At 37.0% G+C, this 24,178-nt stretch overlaps 3 protein-coding genes across 4 annotated transcripts; all 3 read left to right on the top strand.

Annotated features, from left to right (window-relative positions):
• Nucleotides 1,330–2,898, top strand: LOC18788950 (probable BOI-related E3 ubiquitin-protein ligase 2). The gene is made up of 2 exons (XM_007224057.2): nt 1,330–1,889; nt 2,097–2,898. Exons 1-2 carry the CDS (start codon nt 1,539–1,541, stop codon nt 2,637–2,639), a joined length of 894 nt encoding a protein of 297 aa, XP_007224119.1. The 5' UTR covers nt 1,330–1,538; the 3' UTR covers nt 2,640–2,898.
• LOC18792338 (protein FREE1) lies at nt 13,089–18,659 on the top strand. 2 transcript variants are annotated; one of them, XM_020565315.1, is made up of 11 exons: nt 13,089–14,170; nt 15,069–15,155; nt 15,249–15,380; nt 15,955–16,086; nt 16,269–16,334; nt 16,420–16,530; nt 16,795–16,815; nt 17,410–17,502; nt 17,710–17,743; nt 17,955–18,025; nt 18,254–18,659. In XM_020565315.1, the coding sequence occupies exons 1-11, from the start codon at nt 13,253–13,255 to the stop codon at nt 18,329–18,331; spliced, it is 1,743 nt and encodes a 580-aa protein (XP_020420904.1). In that variant the 5' UTR covers nt 13,089–13,252; the 3' UTR covers nt 18,332–18,659. The 2 variants fall into 2 exon arrangements, with proteins under 2 accessions (XP_020420904.1, XP_007222458.1); XM_007222396.2 differs by lacking the exon at nt 16,795–16,815 and having other exon boundaries at nt 13,090–14,170.
• LOC109949527 (GDSL esterase/lipase EXL3-like) lies at nt 21,257–23,735 on the top strand. The gene is made up of 5 exons (XM_020565335.1): nt 21,257–21,738; nt 22,511–22,641; nt 22,733–22,966; nt 23,089–23,344; nt 23,466–23,735. Exons 1-5 carry the CDS (start codon nt 21,420–21,422, stop codon nt 23,663–23,665), a joined length of 1,140 nt encoding a protein of 379 aa, XP_020420924.1. The 5' UTR covers nt 21,257–21,419; the 3' UTR covers nt 23,666–23,735.

The raw sequence follows: 24,178 nt of genomic DNA, 5'->3' as shown, positions 1-24,178 counted from the left end.
CACCTTTTCTGTTCGGCAGGATCGGCCCAATATAATTGCCAATTTCCCATTAGGATCATATGCGACGGACTCTATAAAAGTCAAAGCACTGGTCCAAGTTCCAACTATCAAGCTCATCAATCTTTTTACGATAAAATCAAAACTCGATTAAATATTTTGTTTGGCACGTGACGTAGGTTTATTATGTAAATTGTGAGCGGCTTTGTTTTGTCCTTTTTTTCCTTCCACCAAAAACAAATAAATAATAAATAATAAATAAATTATCATGCATCACCGACTCGCTATTCACTGCACCATTGGTAGCATGGCTTGTAGGTTATTAATTAAGGCTTGATTTTTTATTTTTTGAGGATATTTTCTATTGAAAGGAGCGATAGTATATTAAATTCACACACACAAGAAGGATGTTAGAATTTGAATTCAGGACCTTGTTTGAGGGAGTAAATACTTCAAACCACTACACTAGTGGGTCCTTTACAAGGCTTGATTATTGATTTGACTTTTGAAACTCAATTTTATTATCACTTTGCTTTATTAAACTCAATTTGTCTCACTTTATATGTTAAAATGTTAATTTCGTGTCTCACTCTGTCTTAATTGAATTGAATTACACATACTATAAAAGGATTATAATAAAATAAATAGAAATTTAACACAACATGTTGTACGTTGTAATTTGTAAAAGGAGAAAGAAACTGTGATAAATTGATTGAAGAGAATTATAAAAATAGGAAATAGAAATGCTATTCTTCAGCCTTTCCCAATGACCAAACTGACAATTTCTCCAATCTCACTGATTCCCTCCTCTAATATAACGTCTGACCCTTTCACGTCTCAATTGAGTGAATTTCTCTTTCACCAACACATCTCTCTCTTGCTTTCTTTATGAAATCTCTGACCCGATAATTCTGTGACCCTTCTGTCACATAATCTGCATGTGTACGTCGTCGTTTCCCGCCACCCCTTGTATCTCTCTCTCTCTCTCTCATTTAATTTAATGCTATTGGTTTTGAAGCCTTTTGGGATTTTGGGAAAAAGAGCAAAAGACTCCCAAGCTCTACTTTCTTTTCTTCTCTCCATCGACCCTAATTTTCCTTTTTAAGTTCCTTAATTAGGTCAATACCCCATCAAATCAAAACTATCCCTGAATAAATTAATTAATTAAAAACTCGCATTTATTCATCCTAATAAATATATTAAGAAGATTTGTCCGTTTTCCCTCTATATATATAAACCACCCACGGGTTTCTTTCTTTCATAATGGTCTCTTTCAGTTAAACCAGAAACCAAAGCAACAACAAACAAGGCAAAGGTTATGCCAATAAAGAGAGGGTGGATAGAGAGAGTTTAGAGAGAGAGAAAGAAAGGGTCATGCGTCTTTTCTGATATAACAATAACATGAACCCTCTAGCTTTAAACCTACCCCATTTCGTTTCAGTTTTGGTTTCGTATTAATAGTCCACGAAATATGTGAAGGAAATTGAGGGGGACGTTTTGGCCGTCTGCTCTTGTTCATTTCACCAACTGGTCGAGAAAATATGGCAGTTCAGGCACCACAGTTGTATTCTTCTGAAAACTTGGGCTTACCCACAACCATGACCACCATGTCTACTGGCCTTCAACAAGATTGGTCGATGCAGCTCAACCCTGTTTCTGGCCTTGACGACATTTTTTCCAGCTTTCCGAGCCCTCAGCCTCTTCATGATCATTTTCATCTTCGTCAAGCCCCTCAAAGTCAGAATACAATAGACATTGATTGTTGTAACCAATTGGGAGTTTCAGTTGCCCCGTCCACTTTTAATTGCTTTCTACCAACACCGTTTTCTGAAGCTTTGGGTGCTCAGCTTGACTTGCAAAGGCACGAGCTTGACTGCATTCTTCAATTGCAGGTAAATAATTCACAGCATTGTCATGTAGGACTATTGGAGATTGATTTGATTTGTATATTTTTTGAAGGGTTCCTTCTTGTTTGCCCTTTTTATTTTTCACGGTTTTGGTTCATGGTATCATTGCATTTGCATCACCCGTTCAAATAAACAAAAAAGCAAAAAAATTGAAACTTTTGAAATGTTTTTTTTTTTCTTTCTTAAAAACAGAATGAGAAGCTAAGGTTTGCTTTGCAAGAGCAGAGGAAGCAACAACTGGCAGCCCTCTTGAGGAACTTAGAATCTAGAACCTTGAGTTTGATTAGGCAAAAAGAAGAGCACTTAGCACAAGCGACAAAGAGGGCCATAGAGCTCCAAGATTGCTTGAGGAAAGCAGAGATGGAAAGCGAGACATGGCAGAGGATGGCCAAAGCAAATGAGACCATGGTCATAGACCTCAACAACACGCTTGAACAGGTCAGAGAGAGACTGGTTTTTGTCAGTAACGAAGCTGAAGACGCAGAGTCCTGCTGTGGCTCGTGTGACAGAGGAGGACACAGAGACAACGACAGGGTAGCAATGCTGCAAGAACATCGAGTGGTTGAAGAAAAAGGGAAAAAGTTGGCTTGCAAAAACTGTAACACTAGGAGGTCGTGCGTTCTTTTTCTACCTTGCAGACACCTCTGTTCGTGTAAGTCCTGTGAACCCTTTCTTGGTTCTTGCCCGGTTTGTGAATCCACCAAGGAGGCAAGCATGGAGGTCTTTTTGGTCTAACAAGAAAAGCACCAAGCAAAAAGACCAAAACCAAAAAATAGAAGGCATCAATCTTTTGCTTGTTTATTTTGAGAAAAAGTACACATGTTGATACCTTACCTGTACTGTCATGAGTCATGATTATGTGCTTAGCTTTTTCCATCTTGGGGTCTATGTGATCCGAATTCTTTTGTACTACAAAGGCCCATCCATATCTGAATCAAAATGGTGATGATGATGATGATGTCAAACGGTAAAAGAATCTTGCCCTTTAATTTCCTCTTTTGGCCTTGTGAGTTTTTTGTACTATAATATTATATTATATGTACGTATCCCCTGAGTTTGGTTAAAATCTGTGAGGTTTGATGCAGCGTGCAATCCTTTATTGTGTCACAAGAAAGCCAGCTGTTTTAATTTAGCCGTAACAGTGTACGGTTGTAAACCTCTAACTGACAAAAGGAAAATAAGAAATTGAAAGCAGATTTTGGCGTTTAGCATTAAGATTACAGGGAAGGACTGCAACTGCCACCGCCACTACTTATGATAATCTTTTCTTCGCTGCTTTCAATGAAATAGGTAGCCATTAGAAAATGACACGAGCGTGTGAAAAGTAGTAAAAGCAGAAACTTGCAAATGCAGCAGCAGCAGCAGGTTCAAAACGAGGCCATTTTCATCTCAGACAAAAAGCTTTGAATGGCTTTTTAACGTAGAAACTTTACAGAGGGTAGAGACAGACAGAGACAGAGAATGGGATGGTGATGGAGCTAATGGTTATTTTGTGCGTCCCATCTTTTGCTTAAAATGTCAGTCTTTGATATCCGCAAAGCGTAAAACTGCTTTTAATTTAATTTCTTGAAACAGTCCATCCTCCTTGAGTTGTAGTTAAAGAGAGAAAGTGGGGTCGCTCTTGGAGTTTTCCTTGTAGTTTGTTGTGGATCCCACAACTTGGTCGATGTGAGTTGAATAAAATATTATAAAATAATAGAGGGCCCTGCAATTCGTATCAAAGCAACCGTTTCCATAATAAGGTAGAGGCGTAGTGGTGTTTTTCGAGAATGGAGATCTTCTGCATGGAAAACCGAAACTGCTGATTTTTCCTTTTATTTCTTTCAATCTCAGTAATGAACACAGAAGACAGAAGATGGACACCACTCAGTCACTCATCTGGTCGTCCTTCGTTTCTAGTTTCCTCCTATTTGAACTGGTCTCTCTTCTACCGTCATTAAATTAAATTGACCACTATTCTTATTGGATGATGGATTACATGGACGGCTGAGATGTTCACTTCAGACATGGAATCCCACTATACGTTTGATGTTTGATCCTCGGAGTTTTTTGCTTTTGTCTTTAGGGGAACATTGGACTATTTTGGAGCTTTTGTTAAAACAAAACAAAAATTATTTGGAGCTTTTGTTAGATATATGGTTCATTAATTTTTGATGGGCCAAAAATCACTTAATATAAAGAATTATTTTTTTATATAATCACTTTAAGAGTCTATTTGGCGTTGATTATTTGGAGTAAAAAATAATTTTATTTTATTTTTTTTTAATTTGGGAAGCCTATCTTTGTTTGGTAAACTATAAGAAAATAACTTATTGTTAAAAATGGTTGTAAAAGAAAGCTATAAGGGAAGGCTGGTATAAATATGCTTTCATTTTCTGATTATGTGGCAATCAGTTTGGAGAGGCGCTAGAGTTTAACGAAAATTTCAGAATTCCAAAAAAAAAAAACCCATATGTTTTCACGTTCGCATCTCTTTCTCCTCATTCTTCTACTTCCCATCATTCATCTTCACACCTTATCTTCCATGTCCCTTAGTCCAGAGCTACGCTTCTCATTCTTTTTCTTCAATTTTTCTTGTTGGATTGTTGAAGCACTATTTTGAAGCCACAATAATCAAGTAAGAAATATGTAAGGTTAATTTTTATTGTCAATGTCATTCTTCTCAATTAAGGTTAGAGAAGCTTATCATGGATTTGGGTTACGTACAACTCAAACTGATCCTAACCCATGAAAGTAATTTTAAAAGCTTCAATTCTGTTTTGATTTCTAAATGGTTAATGAGTTCTAGCCTTTTGATTTAGTTCACGAAGTGGCTATTGTTGATATCCGAAACTTTGTAGAACCAAAACAATAACAAACGAACAGGAAGAAAATAGCAAACTGCAGAGAGATGAAAACATATTATATATATATAACTGCAGTTAAATAAAACTGATAATGAAATTGCAATAATATTTAACTGAAAATAATGATGATAATGAAATTGCAATAATATTTAACTGAAAATAATGATGATAATGAAATTGCAAACTTACAGAAAATCTTGATTGAAAGATTTTATTGATAGATAACACTCATATTTTACATGTGTTCTTCAAAAGGACACTTCTGAATGAACTTTGAAACTGGAAAACTAAAATTGTAACTTGACTTTACAATGTGAAATGAACCTCTATTTAAATAGCCAGGCTACTGAGATGTCGGCAACATTTGGTGATTGTGGAGGCACAGAGCTAACTTCTTTTTCTTCCATCTGAATTTACTTTTGCCTTTTGCTTTACTTTATTAGTCTTTATGCAAGGAATATTGATTGTAGAAGCACGGGACTTGAAGACATTATTCTAACTTTTATTTTTACTTTCTTCTTTTTTGTTTTCTTTAGTCTTCATTCAAATCATAGGGCTCTTGAATGTCGGGGTAGTTGGCCCATTTGAATTTCTACGTGGAATCTTTTTGATTGATTGATGAATTTTGTGTTTGACTGAAAGATGAGGCTTGAGTGGATTGAGACCTTGGGGAAGCATCTTCATCATCATCCATCTGGGAGGCTTGAATCATTAATTGTCTGGCTAATTCTTTTATTTTTGACTTGGATCTTCCTTCAATTGGAAAGGAAGAATGAGATGTGCCGGAGCAAGAAAGCTTTGACTGAGGGACCTTGATTGGAGGGAATTCAGTATTAACCTGGTCAACAATTCTTTCTAACTTGAACTTATCCCACCATTTGATGGAGATTTCCTTAGAGAGAATACGAAATTCCTAGTTGACTTGATAGGACCATTTTAAGATCCAAGGGACTTTTTATTTCGCTATGAAGATTAAAATATTTGGGAAAATTTGATTTTCTTCTTTGAATTTGTATTTACTAAAAAAGTACATGACTGACTCTTTAAGATTGGGGGGAAGAATGTCAAGGGTCGGACCATGTTTTTCCCACCATGAAAAAAAACCAGTATGGAAAAGGACTTATGAATTTACTATCAAAGTTGACGAACCATGAATGGCTAAAATCCTCAGTTTGGTGGAGGAAAATGGTATGCCAAGCTTCGATGTAGTCATAGTAATGGTATTGGAGACTAGAGTTGAGCGTCTTAAGAGAGTAAGGGTGTTTACCCCATTCAGCTTGACTGAGAATTTTTTGAATATACATGGAGTGATATAGATTGATATTCGGGTCATTTCTATCTTTGATTAGTCTAATTTCTAAAGTCTGGGTTTCGAGAAGAATATCTTGATAATATTTAAGTGATTTGGAAGTGTGTGGGGGGTATGTATGGAAATTATGAGGGAAATAGGCTTTGGCTATTTTGACTGGGTTAGACATCTTACTAAAGCATGGTTCAATGAGAAAGAGGGTGACTGCTTTTTGGGAAATAAGGATAGGACTTTTTCTAACTGACTAGAGAACAGGATGGTGAAGGGGTCAAGACTTGAAATGGATCATAACTGGAAATAAGGGCTGACTAATAATTGGGATGAATGTTACTAATTGTATATCCTAAAGTAGTAAACCTATTTGATATTTGGATGGGTGAATATCCTGGACGAGGGATGACTTGGGAAGGTTGTTCTGATTTGACTAGGATCATTGAAGCTAGAAGCTGTCTAACTGGTTACTTGCCTTGCTTTTTTGTTTCTTCTTCTGCCATTGTTTTTCCTGAAGAAATTCTCTAGTAAGGAAATCTGGGATAGAATTTTCACTACTTCTCAAATATTCAATATCAAAATAAATAATAAATGCTTAAAATGGCTTGCCAACGTGCAAAAATCTGTTTTGCTGCAATATTTTGAACATCCTTTTCTAAAACATGTTTTGCACTTTTACAATCTACTCTGACTAAGTTTTTTTGATTTAATAAGTCATCTTGGAATTTTGAAATGCATAATACTATAGATAAAATTTCTTTTTTGATAGTACTATAATTATGTTGTGACTGTGTACAAATTCCATAATGGAATCGATCGATTTGTTCTGTTTGGTTTGAACTGACTTTCTGTTTGACATGCCTCCATAATCATTTTCAGAGTCGTCAGTTTCAACTATTTTGAAGGAATTAACTGAAAGAATACCAAGACAGGGTAGTGTTTTAACATGGATTTTGATTTTTTTAACAATTTCTGTATGAGTAGGGGTCCAAGGAAGATGATTACTTTGGAGTTTGTCAAATAAGGGTTTACATTGTTTTCGCATATTCTGATAGAAATCAGAGACATAGTTAAGAGATCCTAGAAACCTTTGAAGTTGACTTTTGTCAAGAATTTGATATGAAAATTTATCAACAAACTGGATAACTTGATCAATTAGGCTGATTTGTGACTGACATATGTTAAAACCAAGAAATTTAATATTGGTTTGGAATAGTTTGATTTTTTTGGCTGAGATAACTAAACCATTTTTCTTGACTATTTGAAGGAATTTATACAGGTGTTTCCAATGTTGTTCTATTGACTGACAGAAACTAAGGACATCATTAATATAAACTATGGAGAAATCACTGAAATGGTTGAATATTTCATTCATTATATTCTGGAATTCATTAAGTGTATTTTTTAGACCAAAAGACATGACATTCCATTCATAATGACCAAATAGGGTAACAAAGGCGGTTTTATATTTATCAAATTTAGAGAAAATGCCTGCTTTATCTAATCTATTGATTAAATCTCTCTTATTGGGGATTGGATATCTAATCCATTCTAATACCGTATTAAGGGGTTTATAATTAATGACTAATCTTGGGGGCTCCTCTTTCTAATTCAGCATTTTTCTGAATTAAGGGCCATGATACATCATTTTCAGTTACTGGGCATATTAGCAATCTATAAGTAACTATCTATACTCAATCCATAACATGACCCAAATAACTCATCCTCGGTCAGGACTCGTTTACATGGTCATTTAAACGCTTCTCAAATAATATAACTGCCTCGGAAGACTCACGGTCAACCGAGGGGTTAAACCGCCTAAACTTGGTCAATTGGGCCTGCTGGGCCCATGACCTCCGATCATAGTTCCGGAAGTCCTTATAAGTTCAACGCACTCTTCTGAAACCACCATGTAAGTTTGGTCCAAATTGAACGGTCGGATTGATCACGATCGCATGATCGGATTACAACAATTAATCTTGCCCTAGGGTTTGCGGTTTCGGAGTATTCGAAACCTCAATTCACGATCCGTCGAATCCTACACGATCCTGAAATTGTCTAGATCATCATATATGAAATTGACTACGATCCAACAGAAACATATTGAACCCGAAAATCGCACAATAGACGAGATCCGTTCGGAGTTCAAACGTTAACCAAATTAGAATCCGAGAGTACTTACGCACTTGTGAGATCACGAGGATCATTCTAGGACAAAATATAGCCCCCAACACATTGCCCACGTGACGGCAGCGCGTGGGTATACAGATCAAATTCCAGCAACCGGAAATACTCCAAACTGCAGGCCAAGATTTCTACCCTAGGTGTAAAACCTCATTTGGAGTCACTTTTGTTCTTGGGCCTACCTTGAAAAATGAGTGGAAGTGGCCGAAATCGCTATCCCAAAATCGGCCAAACTTTAGATTCAAAATCAACTCACCTAGGCTAGAAATTGATCAAATCCTACCCAAACATCAGGTAGAGCTCGAAGAGTAGATGAGATTTCATACCTTGATTATCCAAAATGGCAACCGGAGGAAAGAGATCGAGCCGGCGAACATCCTGTCAAAATTCGATTGTTTCTTTGAGTTCTCCGGTGGCACGAGCGGCGGCTGGCAGCCGAGATTGGCTGAGATGGGACGGCGGAGCTAGGCCGGTCCTTTTAGCACCGGTCTCACGTGCTGCTGTGGCCGGATGGCGGAATTCGAAGAGAGAGAGAGAGAGAGAGAGTCTGGATTTAAAAATCCAATTTCTAAAAATTACCATTTTGCCCATATAATTGTTTTGATCGTATTTTCGTCGTTATAACTCTGATTCAAGTCCACTACGTGTCTACAGACTCACTTCAATGTGATCTACGCAATGACATAATCGAAATTCTCAAATTCCTTCCCGGTCAAAAAGTGAACTTTAAACCTAATAAAATATTCTAAAGGTATAATTGTCTTTTCTTAGAATAAATTAATAATTTAAAATTAATTAAGGATCGAGTTGTTACAATCTACCCCTTTATAAAAATTTCGTCCTCGAAATTTCCATGCTTGTCGCTCGAAGAGGTAAGGTACTAATCCCGCATTTGATCATCGGGTTCCCATGTAGCCTCTCTTACATTATGACTCATCCACAAGACTTTCACCAATGGGATCTCTCTAGAACGTAACACCTACATTTTCCAATCTAAAATTTAAACTGGTTGCTCCACATAAGTCTAGTCATCCTTCAATTCTATTGGTTGCTCCTCTAAAACATGGGAAGGATATGAGATATACTTCCGGAGCATCGAGACAAGAAATACATCAGGCAGCCGGGAAAGGTCTGAGGGCAAAGCAAATCTGTAGGCTACTGGGCCCACACGTTCCAGAATCTCGTATAGCCCAATATAGAGAGGACTTAGCTTTCCCCGCTTTCCGAACCTCACTACACCTTTCCAAGGCGATAACTTCAGAAATACCTAGTCACCAACCTCAAACTGAAGATCTTTCCTCCTATTATCCGCATAACTCTTTTGTCGGTCCGGAGTTGCCTTTAGTCATTCTCTAATTAATTCAACCTGTTTCTTTGTCCGTTCGACATCCTCAGATACTTCTAATCTGTGCTCACCTACCTCATCCCAGTACAGACGTATCCTACATTGCTTCCCATACAAGGCACCAAATGACGACATCCCGATACTTGCCGGGTAACTATTGTTATAGGCAAATTCCATGAGCGGTAACTTTTCATCCCAATCTCCCCGAAAATGCAATGCACATGCTCTCAACATATCTTCCAAGGTCTGGATCGTTCCTTCTAACTGACCGTCAATCTGGGGATGGAATGCAGTACTAAACCGCAATTGAGTTCCAAAAGCTTCTTGTAACTTCGTCCATAAACGAGATGTGAACCAGGGATCTCTGTCTGAGACAATGGATACTGGCACCCCATGCAATCTTACAATCTCATCTATGAAAATCTTAGCCAACTTATTCAAAGTATAGTTCGCTTTCACCGGCAGAAAATGGACGAACTTGGTGAGTCGATCCACAATTACCCAAACTCTGTCATGTTTGTTCAGTGTCCGAGGAAGCTTGAACACAAAATCCATGATGATGTGCTCCTACTTCCACTCAGGAATCGGAAGTGGTTGCAGCACCCTGATGGTTTCTGTCGCTCAACTTTAACTTGCTGACAAATTAAGCACTTATTGACGTACTCTGCTATTTGTTTCTTCATGAAGGGCCACCCATAATGTTCTCTCAAAGTACGATATATTTTCGTACTGCCAGGGTGCATAGCAAAAGCCAAACAGTGAGCCTCCTCAAGAATTTCTCTTTTTAATACTTCATCATTAGGAACGTACAACCTGCTACCCACCATTGATGCTCCATCATTTCTCACTGAATAATCAGTTCTGGTACCATTCTTGACCTCCACTTAGTGTACAGATCCATGGATCCTGCGACTGGGCTACAAGTATTCGTTCTACCAACACGGATCTCACATAAAGAGTGGCCAACAAGGCTCTCTGTTCACCCATACCTAGCCCAACTCTCAACTTTCGCAACTCAACCAGCAATGGTAAATACCTCCCTCGGAGATGAGCTACAGATCCCGAGGATTTCCTGCTGAGGGCATCAACTACCACATTAACTCTCCCTGGATGATGCTCTGCTCACTCTTTCTTTTATTAATTGAAAAAGATTCACTGATGAATTTTTTGTTTTTGCTTTTGAAGAACTTGCATGATGCTCATTCATGTTTTGAATATATTGATTAATTGGATTTACAATATTGTAACATATATATGAACTAACAAAATATTCTAGTAAGCTCCAATGACCACTCTACCCTTGAACTAAAGCTGCAACATGTTGTGGTCTTTAATAGAACAAAAACTAAAATACATGTAGTGCACATAGTGATTTTAAAATAGAGTAATTGATCTGGTCCAAAACGATTCGTTAAAAGAAAAATAGATCGCGCTGCCTTGTTACTTTGTTGCTCTTCACTCCGGCCTTTCCACAAACATGTGGTAGGCATTCTTAACCAGCCACCTAGCAGCCCAAAAGGTCAAGATGATTGACTTCTGTGGTATTTTCAAGCGAGAGGAGGTGCAACTGCACCTTTTTGCTCCTCTATGAGTCCGCCACTGCCTCTCTAGAAATGAAGTTATTCTTATTAATGGGTTTCAAATTGTTGTTAATGTTTCTAAATCTTTGGGTTTAGGATGTATGGATTTTAATCTTCGCTTTCAACTTTGAACCAAGCCATTAAAAGCCTTAACACATAATATCGCATTTGTCTTGTAAAAAGAAACTTGTAAATTGAAGCTATGTGAATCAATTTTACCACCATTTCTCAAGTCTTATAGATAGTAGCAATAAGGAAGTTTGTGCGAATTCAAAATATTATTTGGGTATCATTCTTTTTCACCATGATATCCAAGCTTGTTGAAAGGTAATCCAACATGACATTTTTTTTTTAAATTAAAAAAAAAAGACGAAAAGCAAAGTAAAAATTGGGACCTTTCACCTAATATGTAGGATTTCATTGAAGAGATAAACATAAAGAAAGAAACAGGGAATAGCAAAAAGGAAAAAAAAATAAAATTTGGGGGTTTGATGAGAGAGAGGTAGTAGAGAGCGTGTTGGGAAGAGGAAGAGGAAAGATTAAAAAAAAAAAAATTGTTGAGAGAAATTTATCTTTCCAAGAAAATAGGGAGAAGAAAGAGAAAATTACTTTTATTTATTTTTTTTATATCAAAAAGTCATGTTAGGTATAATCTCATCCATTGAAAGTAGAGTAATCTAATGGCCCAAAAATTGTGTTAAAAACATACTGCCACAGATCCACCCCTATAAAGTGAAAATGCTTTTCCCTTTACCAAAAACACTTAAACAGAAAAGTTATTTCAACATAATGTCATTTTTAGTCATTATACACAACACACAACATTTTCACACAAAAAATTTACTAGATATTGAGAAACTAATTATTGTACCAACAACACATTTAACAAAATATTTACCAAACGTGAAACAACATTCTCTCACAGCAAATCTGACAGCGATTATTTTCACAGCACAACAATGCTAAATTGGCCTTAAGTGATTTTATGGAGAAACACATGGGAGGTGCTTCTTCCCATAATCACTTAAAATCACTTAAAGTGATTATAGGGAGAAACATGTGGGGATGTTTTCTGCCCATAAGTGGTTATGGCATATCCAGAATCACTCCGAAACAAGTCTCTAGTCATATAAAAGGACAAGTTGAAGTTAGAGCAATATAGTTTTATAAGGTAAGGAGTGAAAACAACCATTCTCAATTAAATCACATAATAAGATTGCATAATGTGTTATTTGGAGCCAAAACTATGAATTATCATAGATGTACTGGTTTATTTTTTCTTCGTCAGTGTGCTTCTTGTAACTCCTACTATTTTTTTACAAGCAATTGGGGGAGGGTGAAGGTGGAAGAGTTCAATAAACTGAGTTATACTCCATGGGAGGGCATGTGTCACTTGGATTCAAATATGAGACCACCAATCAACAAATACTCTTACTACAAAGCTATAAACCGGTTTGCAAAATATTCACTATTTAACACAAATAGATTGTGGGAATATATTTTAGTATTAATGATACGGTAATGATTATTATTAAGCTCAATTGTGTTTAATAAATATTTCATGTGCTCATCACTCATGCACAAGCGTCATGGTTGTTGTCACAAGAGAAAATAGTTGTCTCATACACTGCATAACAAGTTTTTAGCATTTCTTTGGAGTTAGGGGGTGGTGGAAAAATGAGTTTAAAATAATGAAAAGTGGTTTCGATTGTCAATTGAAACTTTAAAAATAAAATAAAGAAGGAAAAGTTTGGGGCAAATAAAATGTATGTGCAAATTCACGCTACATGGGCTAAAGGTTGATGCTCAACTGGGCTCAGTTTTAGTCAAAGAGGCAAGATCGGTCCATTTGGTTTGAAAGCTACACAAGATCGGTACATGGCCTAGATTGATTCTAATCGTAACACTTGAAAGAAAAACCCCAAGCAGGCCCTAACAAATTCAAAGCTACACAAGACCGTTTTGAGTCTACTCGTTGGTTTGCTTCCTCGCCAAACATAGCGACAACAGCCACATTTTGCTTCCCCTCCTCCTCCTCCTCCTCTCCTCGTCATCCATCGCTCTCTGAAACAGTCTATCGTCCTCAATCAGCGATGCAACACGGAGATTACACCTCCGCTCCATATTACCAATACCCTCCGCTTCAAAACCCTAACCCTAACCCTATTCCTAACCCCACCGATCCCCACCAGAACCCCTACGCCTCTGCACCACCTTTTACCACCTCCGATTACTCGCTTTATTCCCAATCTTACCCTCCGTATTCTCTGAATCCCGATCCTGCCCCTCCCACCGCTCCTTCCTATACCCCTCCTCCAATCTCCAACCCTAATTTGCAAACCTTCAATCCCACACCTCAACCACCTTCTTTCCCTCCCTTTGAGACCCATGCGCCCTATCAACCGCCGCCTCAGCAGCAATCGTATCATCCGCCATACGATCAGAATCAATCGGCTCCCAGTTATGCCACTTTGCCACCGACAATTCCCGCAAACCCTAACCATAATTCCAATCCCTCTTCTCCTTATTCGTCCGCTTACTCAGGCCCGTTTTCTCAACCTCCCTCCTCAGTCCCGCCTGTATATGAAAATCCCTACGAAAGTTCTGTGAAATTCGAGCACGGCGGTGTTGGCAGTTCCTATTTAGATGATAGGTACGGAAGCTACAACCGGACCCGATCCGATTTGGGATCGGATCTATATGGGAAGCGGTATGATTCAGGTCGGGATGAAGCGTACGGCGACGGTGTTTATGCTTACCAAGGTGACAAGGTGGAGCCATACGGGGCTCGTGGCACAGCACCCAAGTCTTCAGGCTCGTCTTTATTCGATGACTACGGCAGGTCGATCAGTTTCCCTTCTGGGAAGAACTCATCAGTGAGCTCCGGCAAGATCGTGCGGGCAGTACCGAAGGCCGATACTCAAGAAGACGCGAAGAGTGGGGTGCTTAAGTTCCGGGTCAAGCTGTTGGCTGAAAGTGGAGGACAGAGCACCATGGATGTTCTTTGTCAGGTATGAACATGGAGGCACTTTGTCCTATTTGAGTGGAAATTTAATTCATGTCTTAGGACAAGCACAACTATTAAATTTTCAAATTTTTATTTATGTTATTTTGTTGATTGGGCTGTTATTCTACCATCTCCACTGTGTTGATTGCCACATTGTTAATTTTCGTTTTGATTGTACATACCCTATTTCTTTCTTTCTTTCCCATGTTTACCATTTTATTTTGATCTAATCCTTATCGTCTCCCCATTGTCTCAAAGACCTATTATGTTCTTGACTAGAGGTTGGAGTGGGAAGTTTCGTATTGTTTTCCCATGCTTATGAATTTCAGTAATTAGATCATAGCCTTAGGCGAGAACTGTAATTGGAACTTCACCACTAGATAGAAATCATGTTTTGGCATAAATGTTACTTTAAAGAAAATGGTAAATAGGGACTATAAATTATTGAATTATCTTCCTGTTATTTGAATTTTACGTTTACAAGTGCTTTAATACACATGGAGATGCCTTCTTCTTTTTTTCTTTTAAATTTTTAATGGTATCTTCTAGTACTTGTTTTACTATCTTATAAATGACAGCAGCACTCACTGAGACTTCCTTTTCAGTGGATTTAATTTAATATTTAAAATGCACATTTTAATTTTTTTAGTCTAAAAGATGATTCCAGAATTGTTAGTTTAAACTTCTCTAATTTTCCATATGTTTCTATGTGAACTCTCCTATATTCGATATGCATGTAATGTAAGCATGAAGCTGTTTTTGGTATTCATCTGAATGATTATCTTAGGTTGGTTTGAAGTCTGGATAGTATTTTGGATGTCACCCATTGTTCTTGTTTAGTTCCTTTGTATTTTTCTTCTTGTTTTTATATAAAGTTTGTTGATAGAAAAATTATCTTCCAGATTGGTTTGGATGGTATTCGTATGCTTGATCCTGCTACTAGTCGGACATTGAGAATATATCCCCTCGAGACCGTTACAAGATGTGAAGTAAGTTTGTTCTAGTTTCACTTTGATTCTAGTATGGAACTGTTAGTATTTGGCTTGAGGTCTGAATAATTGGTTTCTTCCCTTCTCATACAGGTAACTGATTCCTCTACATTTGCATTTTGGTCAAAGAGCTCTGTCGATATTGAGCCAAGACGTATTAGATTGCAGTCAAATAGTTACACCACCAACACCCTTTTGGATACAGTGACTGCTGCGACTGTACAGGTTGGGTTTTTTAGAGCTTTATTTTCCCCTTTTTAAAAGAATAATGGTTCCCCTTCATAACTGACAGCACTGAGCTTAGAAATTAGCTTTAGGTTACCCTTGAATGGGGCCTGTCTCATACACGAGGTTGGTATAATTTGATTGATGATGGTATTGAAGTACATCAAAATGAGTTCTCTGTGCATAAGTGGATGAATATCAAATGCGTTCCTTCAATGCCTAAAGATATTTACTTGAGATTTTTACAATGTCTTGTACTGGTTGGTTTCTAGCATTCATAATTCGAAAAATGAAATCCTTTTTCTTCTGTTTGTAACTTATAGAATTAGTTAGGAAGTTCCAGTTGGGCCTTCTTATACTGAAAGATGGAAGGATGAGATTATTGTGTGTATATGCTGATATTTTTATTGGATGATTCTGTCTTTATAATTTTATATGCTTTTCTTTTACTGCAGCTCAGAAAGAGGCATAATATAGTCCCCATGTTTTATGTCCTCGAGACTATGGTTATCCTTATCAATGGGTTTTGTTGATTATTATTAGTGACACATTACACTTATCTCTTGTTATTCAGCTTAAGGAAATGGGTGGAAGAATCAAGCCAACTGAATCTTTAAAGCCAAGTGAACAGTCTGCAGAGAGAAAGAAAGGATTAACTGATTGGATGAACATTATAAAACCAGGAAACGAGGAGAAAGATCATTGGGTAATACTAGCTTATCTTCCTGAAAGCTTTTTCGCCTTTTTAGAATGACATAAATGTGGTAGTGCTGAATATTACTCCATGGACACCTTTTAATGCAGTGAATGGCTGTTGGAGTTCTTTTAGCAAGTAATAAAGTGATCTTGGAGTTTTTGCTCATGCTTATTTCATTATTGTTTTTTTAGGTTCCTGATGAAGCAGTTACAAAATGTACAGCATGTGGGACAGATTTTGGGGCATTTATCCGTAAGGTATGTCTAATTTTAAGGCAGCATCTTCAGAGTTTGTTGTTCATGCTACCGTCTTATGAACTTATCGGTTTCTCCTCCATTGTAGCATCACTGCCGGAACTGTGGAGATATTTTCTGTGACAAGTGTACCCATGGCAGAATTGCATTAACTGCTGATGAGAATGCTCCGCAGGTTCGAGTTTGTGACCGATGCTTGGTACGTCTCTAAACTTATCACATCATTCCAACTATGTCAGTAGGAAGTCCATAGCGGGTGTGGAGAGGATTTAAGATTCATTTTGTGTTTTAATATTTTATATTTCGTTTTGCTTCTCAATATAATTCAGTGATCCTATTTGACACGTTGTTATGGAGTATATCACACAAAATGGTCTGGTTTCCATTTTCTTTTGTTGTGTTCCTGTGAAGATTTAGCCTCTTAGGATGTTAGTTTCTGATCAAAATTTTCATTTATTTTCAGGGAACTAGGTCAGTTGTTCAGGTATTTGCCCCACTATGTTTGGATAATTAGATTGACCAATTAGTTTCCCACCATTTTCATTGTTGTTCCCTGTAGGAAATAACATAATAGCTTGGTTGGTCTCGTAGATCTGTTGAAGTGGAGATTTCGGTTCTTTTTGTATGTGTTTTTTAAAGGAAAAAAAAAAAGTAACGTGAATGAGTTTGCTGTTCTTTGGGAGTGCCTTGATTACTGCTCGTATCATTAACTTGGAACACTTTGTTAGAGTTTTCCTTTCGACTTTCTATTTGGTCAAACAAAACATAAATGATAAAGAATGTTTAGACAAGCTATAGCGGTCAATGATCTGTGGATGTGATTTGGAAGTTTCATAGATTATGTCTTACCTTGTAGTGACTGTGGTTGGATTCATTATTATTAGAGTCTTGGTTTATGTTGGCAAAGGGATCTTGGATGGAAAATTTACAATCAATTGATATTTGGTCAATGGGTTTTATGTCCGAGTTACTGTTCCAAGGTTTATTTATTTTTAGTAAGTTTGGCTTATGCCAGAACTTCTGCATCATATAATTATATTGAAATGAAGAGTCCTTACAGTGTCATTATCATTTATAGGCTGAAGTGACTCAGAGGCTGAGTAATGCTAAGGAAGTATCTAGTAAACCTGCAGGATTGCAGAGTCATGAGGATCTTGCCAAGAAGCTTCAGGTGATTTTAGTGTTGTGTGCGTCTTTTTGCTTCTAACAGAGTCTGCATTTTCTAATTGACAAATTATGTTTGCACCGACTGTAATTTTAATTTATGAATACGTAAGCTGAATATCTAATAAGTCTGGATCAGTACAGGCATTTTTTTTATATCTTGTGTGTGAGCTCACACTTCGTTTTTATTTTTTTAATTTAATTTTCTGTACAGGAGGAGATGGAAAAGAATCGCAAGGAATCCTCAGGTAATTTCTTTGCTTTTGAAGATTGGATGGTGGAAAATATGGCCATGAAAAAGAAGTTTTTAGTCTCCTTTTAATGTTATTATTTATGGGCCAACGCGCTAAGTGTGCAGTTAGATAAACCAGTGGGGTTTCCTGCAGTTTGTAATATTCAAATAGTACTTTAGAAGCCAGAAGCGTATAGACACTGCTAATTTGCTTGTTGATTTGTCAGGTTCAAAGTCTGATGGATCTGGAAGGCGGATGAGAGAGGTTGCCTGTCCGACATGCACGGTCCACTTGCAGGTAATATTTTAGATTTTCAAGGGCGTCTCATGCAAATTATAAGTAATCATATTTTAAAGGTTGAAATATATATTGTTTTTATAAAGCTCATTTTACATAGAAGTTCAAATGAGTTTGAATTGAAGATTAAATCTCACTCTTTCGTAGCATGTGTAGTGTCTTAGTGTGCACTGTACATATTCATATTTTTGCATGTAGTTGTTGATTCCATTACTGGAATTGTTGCAGGTTCAAGTTCCCAGCTCAGGTTCGGAGACCATCGAATGTGGGGTTTGCCAGAATCCATTTCTTGTGAGTGCTCATTGATTGAAAACAGATTTTTATGGCAGCACTCAATTGTTCTCTTTGAAGTTGCTGGTTATTTTATTGGTTTGGGTATGTTTCCTAATAATTTGGAAGAGCTTTTACTGTGTCATTGTCTTTCTGGTTTGTTGTTGACCGGATGGCTGTTGCTTTCTGTTGTTTAGCGTGTATATGAAGTATTTATTTGAGAGCCCCATCAACTGGGTCATGCCTTTATGTAAATTGATGTTTATATAATTATGCCTTTTACGTCAAATACATGATGTTAAATTGGCCCTTGTGTATATGAAATAGCTCATCAACGCTGTTAGTTTCAATTTGTTATTCCATACGTGAGGGAAGTTGCATTTTTTGTGAAATTTGGTGGAATGTGTTCTTTTGGCTTCTTTGCCATATCTTTTCTTCAAGCTTGGTTTGACCTTGCTTTGACGAGAGAATGCTGTTTTTTCCAAATGGTTTTACCATGTTTTGTGCCTAGGGGTAAATTGTTTCTTAAGAGTCATTCGATTCGATGTTATTAATAAAGATATATTAAGAAATGGAAAGAAATAAATGTATTGGATGCCAATTTCATTTCGAAGATAAGGTTGTATGTCATCATCCAATCACTTATTATATACTTTTGGCAATTTATGTGATATGGTTAGGAATTCAGGATCTTTTAATGTGATTATTGACATAACATAAGTAGGGGACCTTTGAATATTTATAGTTTTTATCTGTGCGATTCATTGATTTAGGAATGTACTGGTATCCGGTCAAAAGCCTGCTTTGCCTTTGCAGTTTTCCTAGGGGTTTCTGGAAGAGTATCTTCGGCTTGGCATCGGCATTAATAATAATAATCAGTCAGGGTGCACTGTAAACTAGTAACGGCAAGCAGAAAACGACGAGAGACGATACACCGACTGGCTACAACTATACAAATCCACTTTAATCGAGAAGCTCGTGGCCAAATTTGTAGGCCCATTTAAAATCTGAAATTGAATTGCGAAACGGCAGATGAAATGAAACTCCCAAACCTACAGTAAGCTTGAAAATGTCTATTAGCTACAAGAGGACCTTACAACTTGCAACTTGCATTTCATCAAGTAACGTCTCACTCTCATTTGCACCGTACAATCCAGATCATACAGTTTCTGTTGCTTTCGGATTTTTTCCGCCATCAGCTTCATATTTACACCTATCAATCGGAAAAAGAAAAAAAAAGAGGGATAGGAGTTTGCAGCTAATTAATAGGTAAGACGTGATCAAACTCACAGCTGGTGCGGACCAAGCCAAGTTGTTATTAATCTATTGCATAATCCTTTATTTAATGAGGCAATATCGCTTTCAAATATAAGTCTGAGCAATCTCATATGTTATAAAATAATATTAGGAGGCTGTAGCCAGAATGATCTAAAGATGTTGCTTTGAATGATGGATAGATTATTATAGTCTGAAATAATTAATTAATAAGAATAAACTCTGGTTCTGTCGCGCCAACCGTTGAGGAATTAATCACTGCAATTAATTTCGAGCGGTATTGTTACGTGGACTAGTCTGTGACCTTCAAAGTGGCCTCCTACTGTTGTAGTACCTTTTACCCTCCCTCCTCCCTCCTCCCTCCTCCCTCTGCCTACACACACACACACACACACACACACACTGTTGCTTTTTTATCTTTCTCAGTCCCCGTGAAAAGTTTTAATAAATTTAGGCTTGATGTCACCACCATCATGGCATTGGCAGGTCTAGATTAATAAGATTAATTATGTTTTGTATTTGATTTGATGAAGAAATGGGCGTGGCGTGTAGGTTTTTCCTTGCCCTTCCTTCAATAACAGAAGGCAACACCCTGTTGGCTTGTTTTGTATATAGATATATCATCTGGTAGTTAAACCAAACTGAGTGCGTTTTGTATTTGTTTATAATCCGTCCAACAACAAAAGTAACACATACACTCTCCATGCGTTGACCTCTACTTAATTTCTAATTACTGGCAATCTTCGTAATTACAAACCAATTTAAAATGATATAAATCATGACTTGGGTTGGGCAGGCAAACATCACAATTTGTGTTTGGTCTGAAAGTTTACCGCTTGATCCAGAAAGTTGACGTTTTCATTTCATGTGCTAATTAAAAGATAATGTCTCGAGCCTTCATTTCACAAGGAAGCCCCAGTTCTTCTTAAAGATTATAACAACAACTGTGGACCAATCACTGCTCCCTCACCTGTAATGCCTAAAAATATATATATCTTTGCTTCATTCAAGGGTCAAGTTTCCAGCGTAAGATATAAGGATATACATGAGCAGGAGCCCATGTGGCTGATCATTGAATCATAGATGACAGTTTTCAATTCTTTTAGTTGAGAAATATTGAACATATATACATCGCTAGTGGGTTTTTTTTCCACATTATTGATTTCTAAACTTATTAGACCCACCAATGGCTAGTGCAACAGTAGCACGTTATTAATTATGAAGAAAGGAAGGTTTTCTATCATTTTCCCATTTTTCCATAATTTTCAACTATTTGTTCCTCTTGTGTACATGGAGAAAGGAAGGTTTTCTTCGTGCCTAGTACCCGCATAAATACATTTTGCATACATATATATATATATGCAATTATTCTTTCATCCGGATGTCTATATGTTATTATTGTGCGGATGCTATTGTAAATGGGAAGAAAAGTAAGAAGGGATACATGGTATCTGCACAATAATAATGTCCGAACGTCTGTCTAGTTATGTATTCATTACAAATTATTATGTTTGTACAATATAGATATATCTTGATCACTGAAAGGACTACTTGACACGGTAAAATATAGCCAAATTGGAATGAAATGATTGCAGTTGAAAATGTGTCACGCCAACTTTTTATATTTGAAACAGCTTGGATATCTTTTTTCTGGTAAGAAGAAAAGATTGGATTAAGTCTCTTGTGTGTACAATCAATGACTAGAAAAAGGCAAGAGCACAATAGTTTCACAACTTGTCTACTCTATATGTGTATAAAAGCACCTGGAGTGTGTATGTGTGTATGTGTGTGAGTGAGACCAAACAGTTGGCACATCTTCCCTTTGTTTTGTTCTCTTCCTCTGAAAATAATGGGAGTGGGATTCTTCTTTATGGAGTTTTCATCTTCTTCCTCCTCCCAATCTAAGTCCCAGTTGATAGTATATGTTTGTCTTGTAGTTTTTGGTCTCTTCCATTACCCCACAATTACAGTAGAGGCTGCCGTGAAGCTACCTCCAGGCCAGACAATTCCAGCGGTCATCGTGTTCGGTGATTCTATAATGGACACGGGCAACAACAACAATCTTAAGTCTCTTATTAAGTGCAATTTCTCTCCTTATGGAAGAGATTTCCAGGGACACAAGCCAACAGGCAGATTTGGCAATGGAAAAGTGCCCTCTGACTTCATAGGTATGTTATATATAGCTATCTACTAAATCTCCCGCTCCCTCTCTCTCTTCCCGGTCAATATATACTCACAGTATATATATATGCATGACAAATAATATACATGTAAACGAAAGAATATGAGTGAATAATTTTGCCATTTGTCGCCAACTACAGAATTTATGAGTGAAGAATTTAGCAATTAATTTGTCGTTATCCAACCAAAATTCCAAGTTTTTTTTTCCAATAGGTATATTTCATTCCATTAGAAAGTGGGAATAATGGGCATGTTATGCGTGCACTGGTTAAGAAACTCATATGAAAAAATCCTAAATAGGAAAGAATATCACACGTGCCTAAGAAGTATAAAACTAGAAACAAATTATATAACATCAATGAACAAAACATCCTGTAAGAAATTTGGTGGATCAGTAACCCATTTCGCTACTACATGGGAGGAGTACAGAGCATAGCGAGCCAAGCGAGTTCCAACCAAAATTCCAAGGTTTTCAATATATGTGTGTGAATATTCCAAGTTTATATGTATGTGTGTGTATATTCACTAGCTGCTCATGTTTGAAACAATCACTTGTTTAATAAAGCTACCTTTTATCTGAATTCAGTTTGCAGATTTATATATGAAGTTTAATTTTGTTTTATTCAGAAAATAGCAAAATAATATTTAATTTATTTAATTGAGATATATTTATATATATATCGTTGGTTTCTTCTTTTGTTAAATTACTTGCTTATTAACACTAACAGTTGGTTTTTGAATTTTGAAAAATATGAGCAGTGGAAGAACTGGGAATCAAAAAGTATTTGCCGGCGTATTTAGATCCTAGTCTACGGCCTGAAGATCTGGCAACGGGAGTCTGCTTTGCTTCAGGTGGCACGGGATACGACCCAATGACACCCCAAATAGCGGTATGTACGTTCGCATCTAATAATACAACAACTACAACCCTAATATTTATTAATTTTAATTTATTCTCCAATTAATTATGATGAAATACAGTCAGTTATATCACTGTCGGATCAGTTGTCAATGTTCAAGGAGTATATAGGGAAGCTTAAAGGCATTGTTGGAGAAGAGAGAACCAACTTCATTCTATCCAACGCTCTGTTTCTGGTGGTGGCTGGCAGCGACGACCTTGCCAACACCTATTTTACCATTCGCGCAAGAAAAGCACAGTATGATGTTCCTGCTTACACCGACCTTATGGTCAACTCCGCGTCTAGTTTCGTCAAGGTAACTAACATTTTATATATATATATATATATAATGTTGTTTGTTGGATCTAATCTTAATATAATTAATATTTAAACTTGTATTATTAATTAGGGTTCATAATTAGTAACTTTAACTGGCAGGAATTGTACGGACTTGGCGCGAGAAGGATTGGTCTGTTCAGTGCACCACCAATAGGATGTGTGCCTTCACAAAGAACATTAGGTGGAGGATTAGCAAGAGACTGCGCCGAAGAATACAATGAAGCAGCAAAGTTATTCAACGCTAAACTTTCCCGGTCTCTCAACTCCTTAAACACAGCCCTCCCAAACAGCAGAGTGGTCTACGTGGATGTCTACAATCCTCTACTGGATATCATTCTCAACCCTGCCAAGACTGGTAAGCCTACGATAATTGCGTACGTGGATATATATATATATATATATATATATATTTGATCATCAATCAATCTTTGTTTTCTCATTTTGGGGTAATTAAGTAATTTATGAATGAATTTCAGGGTTTAAAGTTGCGGAGAAAGGATGCTGTGGGACTGGGATCATAGAGGTAGCAGTGTTATGCAACAAGTACGATGCCACGTGCGCAAATGCAAATGATTATGTGTTTTGGGATAGTTACCATCCTACAGAACGGACCTACAGTGTGCTGATTCCTCCACTACTCCGAAGATATGTAAACGATTTCCTTCTTGGCAACTGAAACTGATTACATTTTCATATGCTCCAATAAGCATATAATAAATTACATTTTATGAATTACATTTTCTTAATTCTTGGAAGAATAGATAATATATTGTAGTAATAATCTATTAAAATACCATTTTGAAATAATTTAGGGTTGAATTAATGCGCTACAATCACAACCACAACGTGTCAATATCAACAAAATCCTGCAAAAAAGAGGTTGCAACCAACCACACATATAATTTTATGCAATTATGGTGGAGAGATTTTAACCAGATCCGAGGGCCAGAGATAAGTTGGTTGGGGGTTTAGATAGATGTATTACTACCAAGGATGCGACTTGCAGGACCGACAATCAATTCCTTTTAACGACCAAGACCCACAAAAAGACAAAACTCCATCCATAATTCTTTTCTTTTGGTCGACCCTCATTTCCATACACTGAATGATTAAATGACATGTGTTGCTATATATAAATTATTCAAAATTCATACAATTTTCCATTAATTATGTCAGGAATTCATATGAA

This window comes from Prunus persica, chromosome G1 (genome assembly GCF_000346465.2).
Source record: "Prunus persica cultivar Lovell chromosome G1, Prunus_persica_NCBIv2, whole genome shotgun sequence".
NCBI lineage: Eukaryota > Viridiplantae > Streptophyta > Magnoliopsida > Rosales > Rosaceae > Prunus > Prunus persica.
Note: the sequence above shows the minus strand (reverse complement) of the source record. Positions and strands in the feature narration are given on the sequence as shown.

What these genes read in the sequence shown, in the direction of transcription:
- LOC18788950 (XM_007224057.2), top strand. Translation starts at nt 1,539, where the DNA reads ATGGCAGTTCAGGCACCACAGTTGTATTCTTCTGAAAACTTGGGCTTA. An exon ending in ACTGCATTCTTCAATTGCAG is followed by an intron (nt 1,890 to 2,096) that starts GTAAATAATTCA and finishes TCTTAAAAACAG; the next exon opens with AATGAGAAGCTAAGGTTTGC.
- LOC18792338 (XM_020565315.1), top strand. Translation starts at nt 13,253, where the DNA reads ATGCAACACGGAGATTACACCTCCGCTCCATATTACCAATACCCTCCG. An exon ending in CCATGGATGTTCTTTGTCAG is followed by an intron (nt 14,171 to 15,068) that starts GTATGAACATGG and finishes ATTATCTTCCAG; the next exon opens with ATTGGTTTGGATGGTATTCG. An exon ending in ATCTTGCCAAGAAGCTTCAG is followed by an intron (nt 17,503 to 17,709) that starts GTGATTTTAGTG and finishes TTTTCTGTACAG; the next exon opens with GAGGAGATGGAAAAGAATCG.
- LOC109949527 (XM_020565335.1), top strand. Translation starts at nt 21,420, where the DNA reads ATGGGAGTGGGATTCTTCTTTATGGAGTTTTCATCTTCTTCCTCCTCC. An exon ending in CAATGACACCCCAAATAGCG is followed by an intron (nt 22,642 to 22,732) that starts GTATGTACGTTC and finishes GATGAAATACAG; the next exon opens with TCAGTTATATCACTGTCGGA. An exon ending in CCGCGTCTAGTTTCGTCAAG is followed by an intron (nt 22,967 to 23,088) that starts GTAACTAACATT and finishes TTTAACTGGCAG; the next exon opens with GAATTGTACGGACTTGGCGC.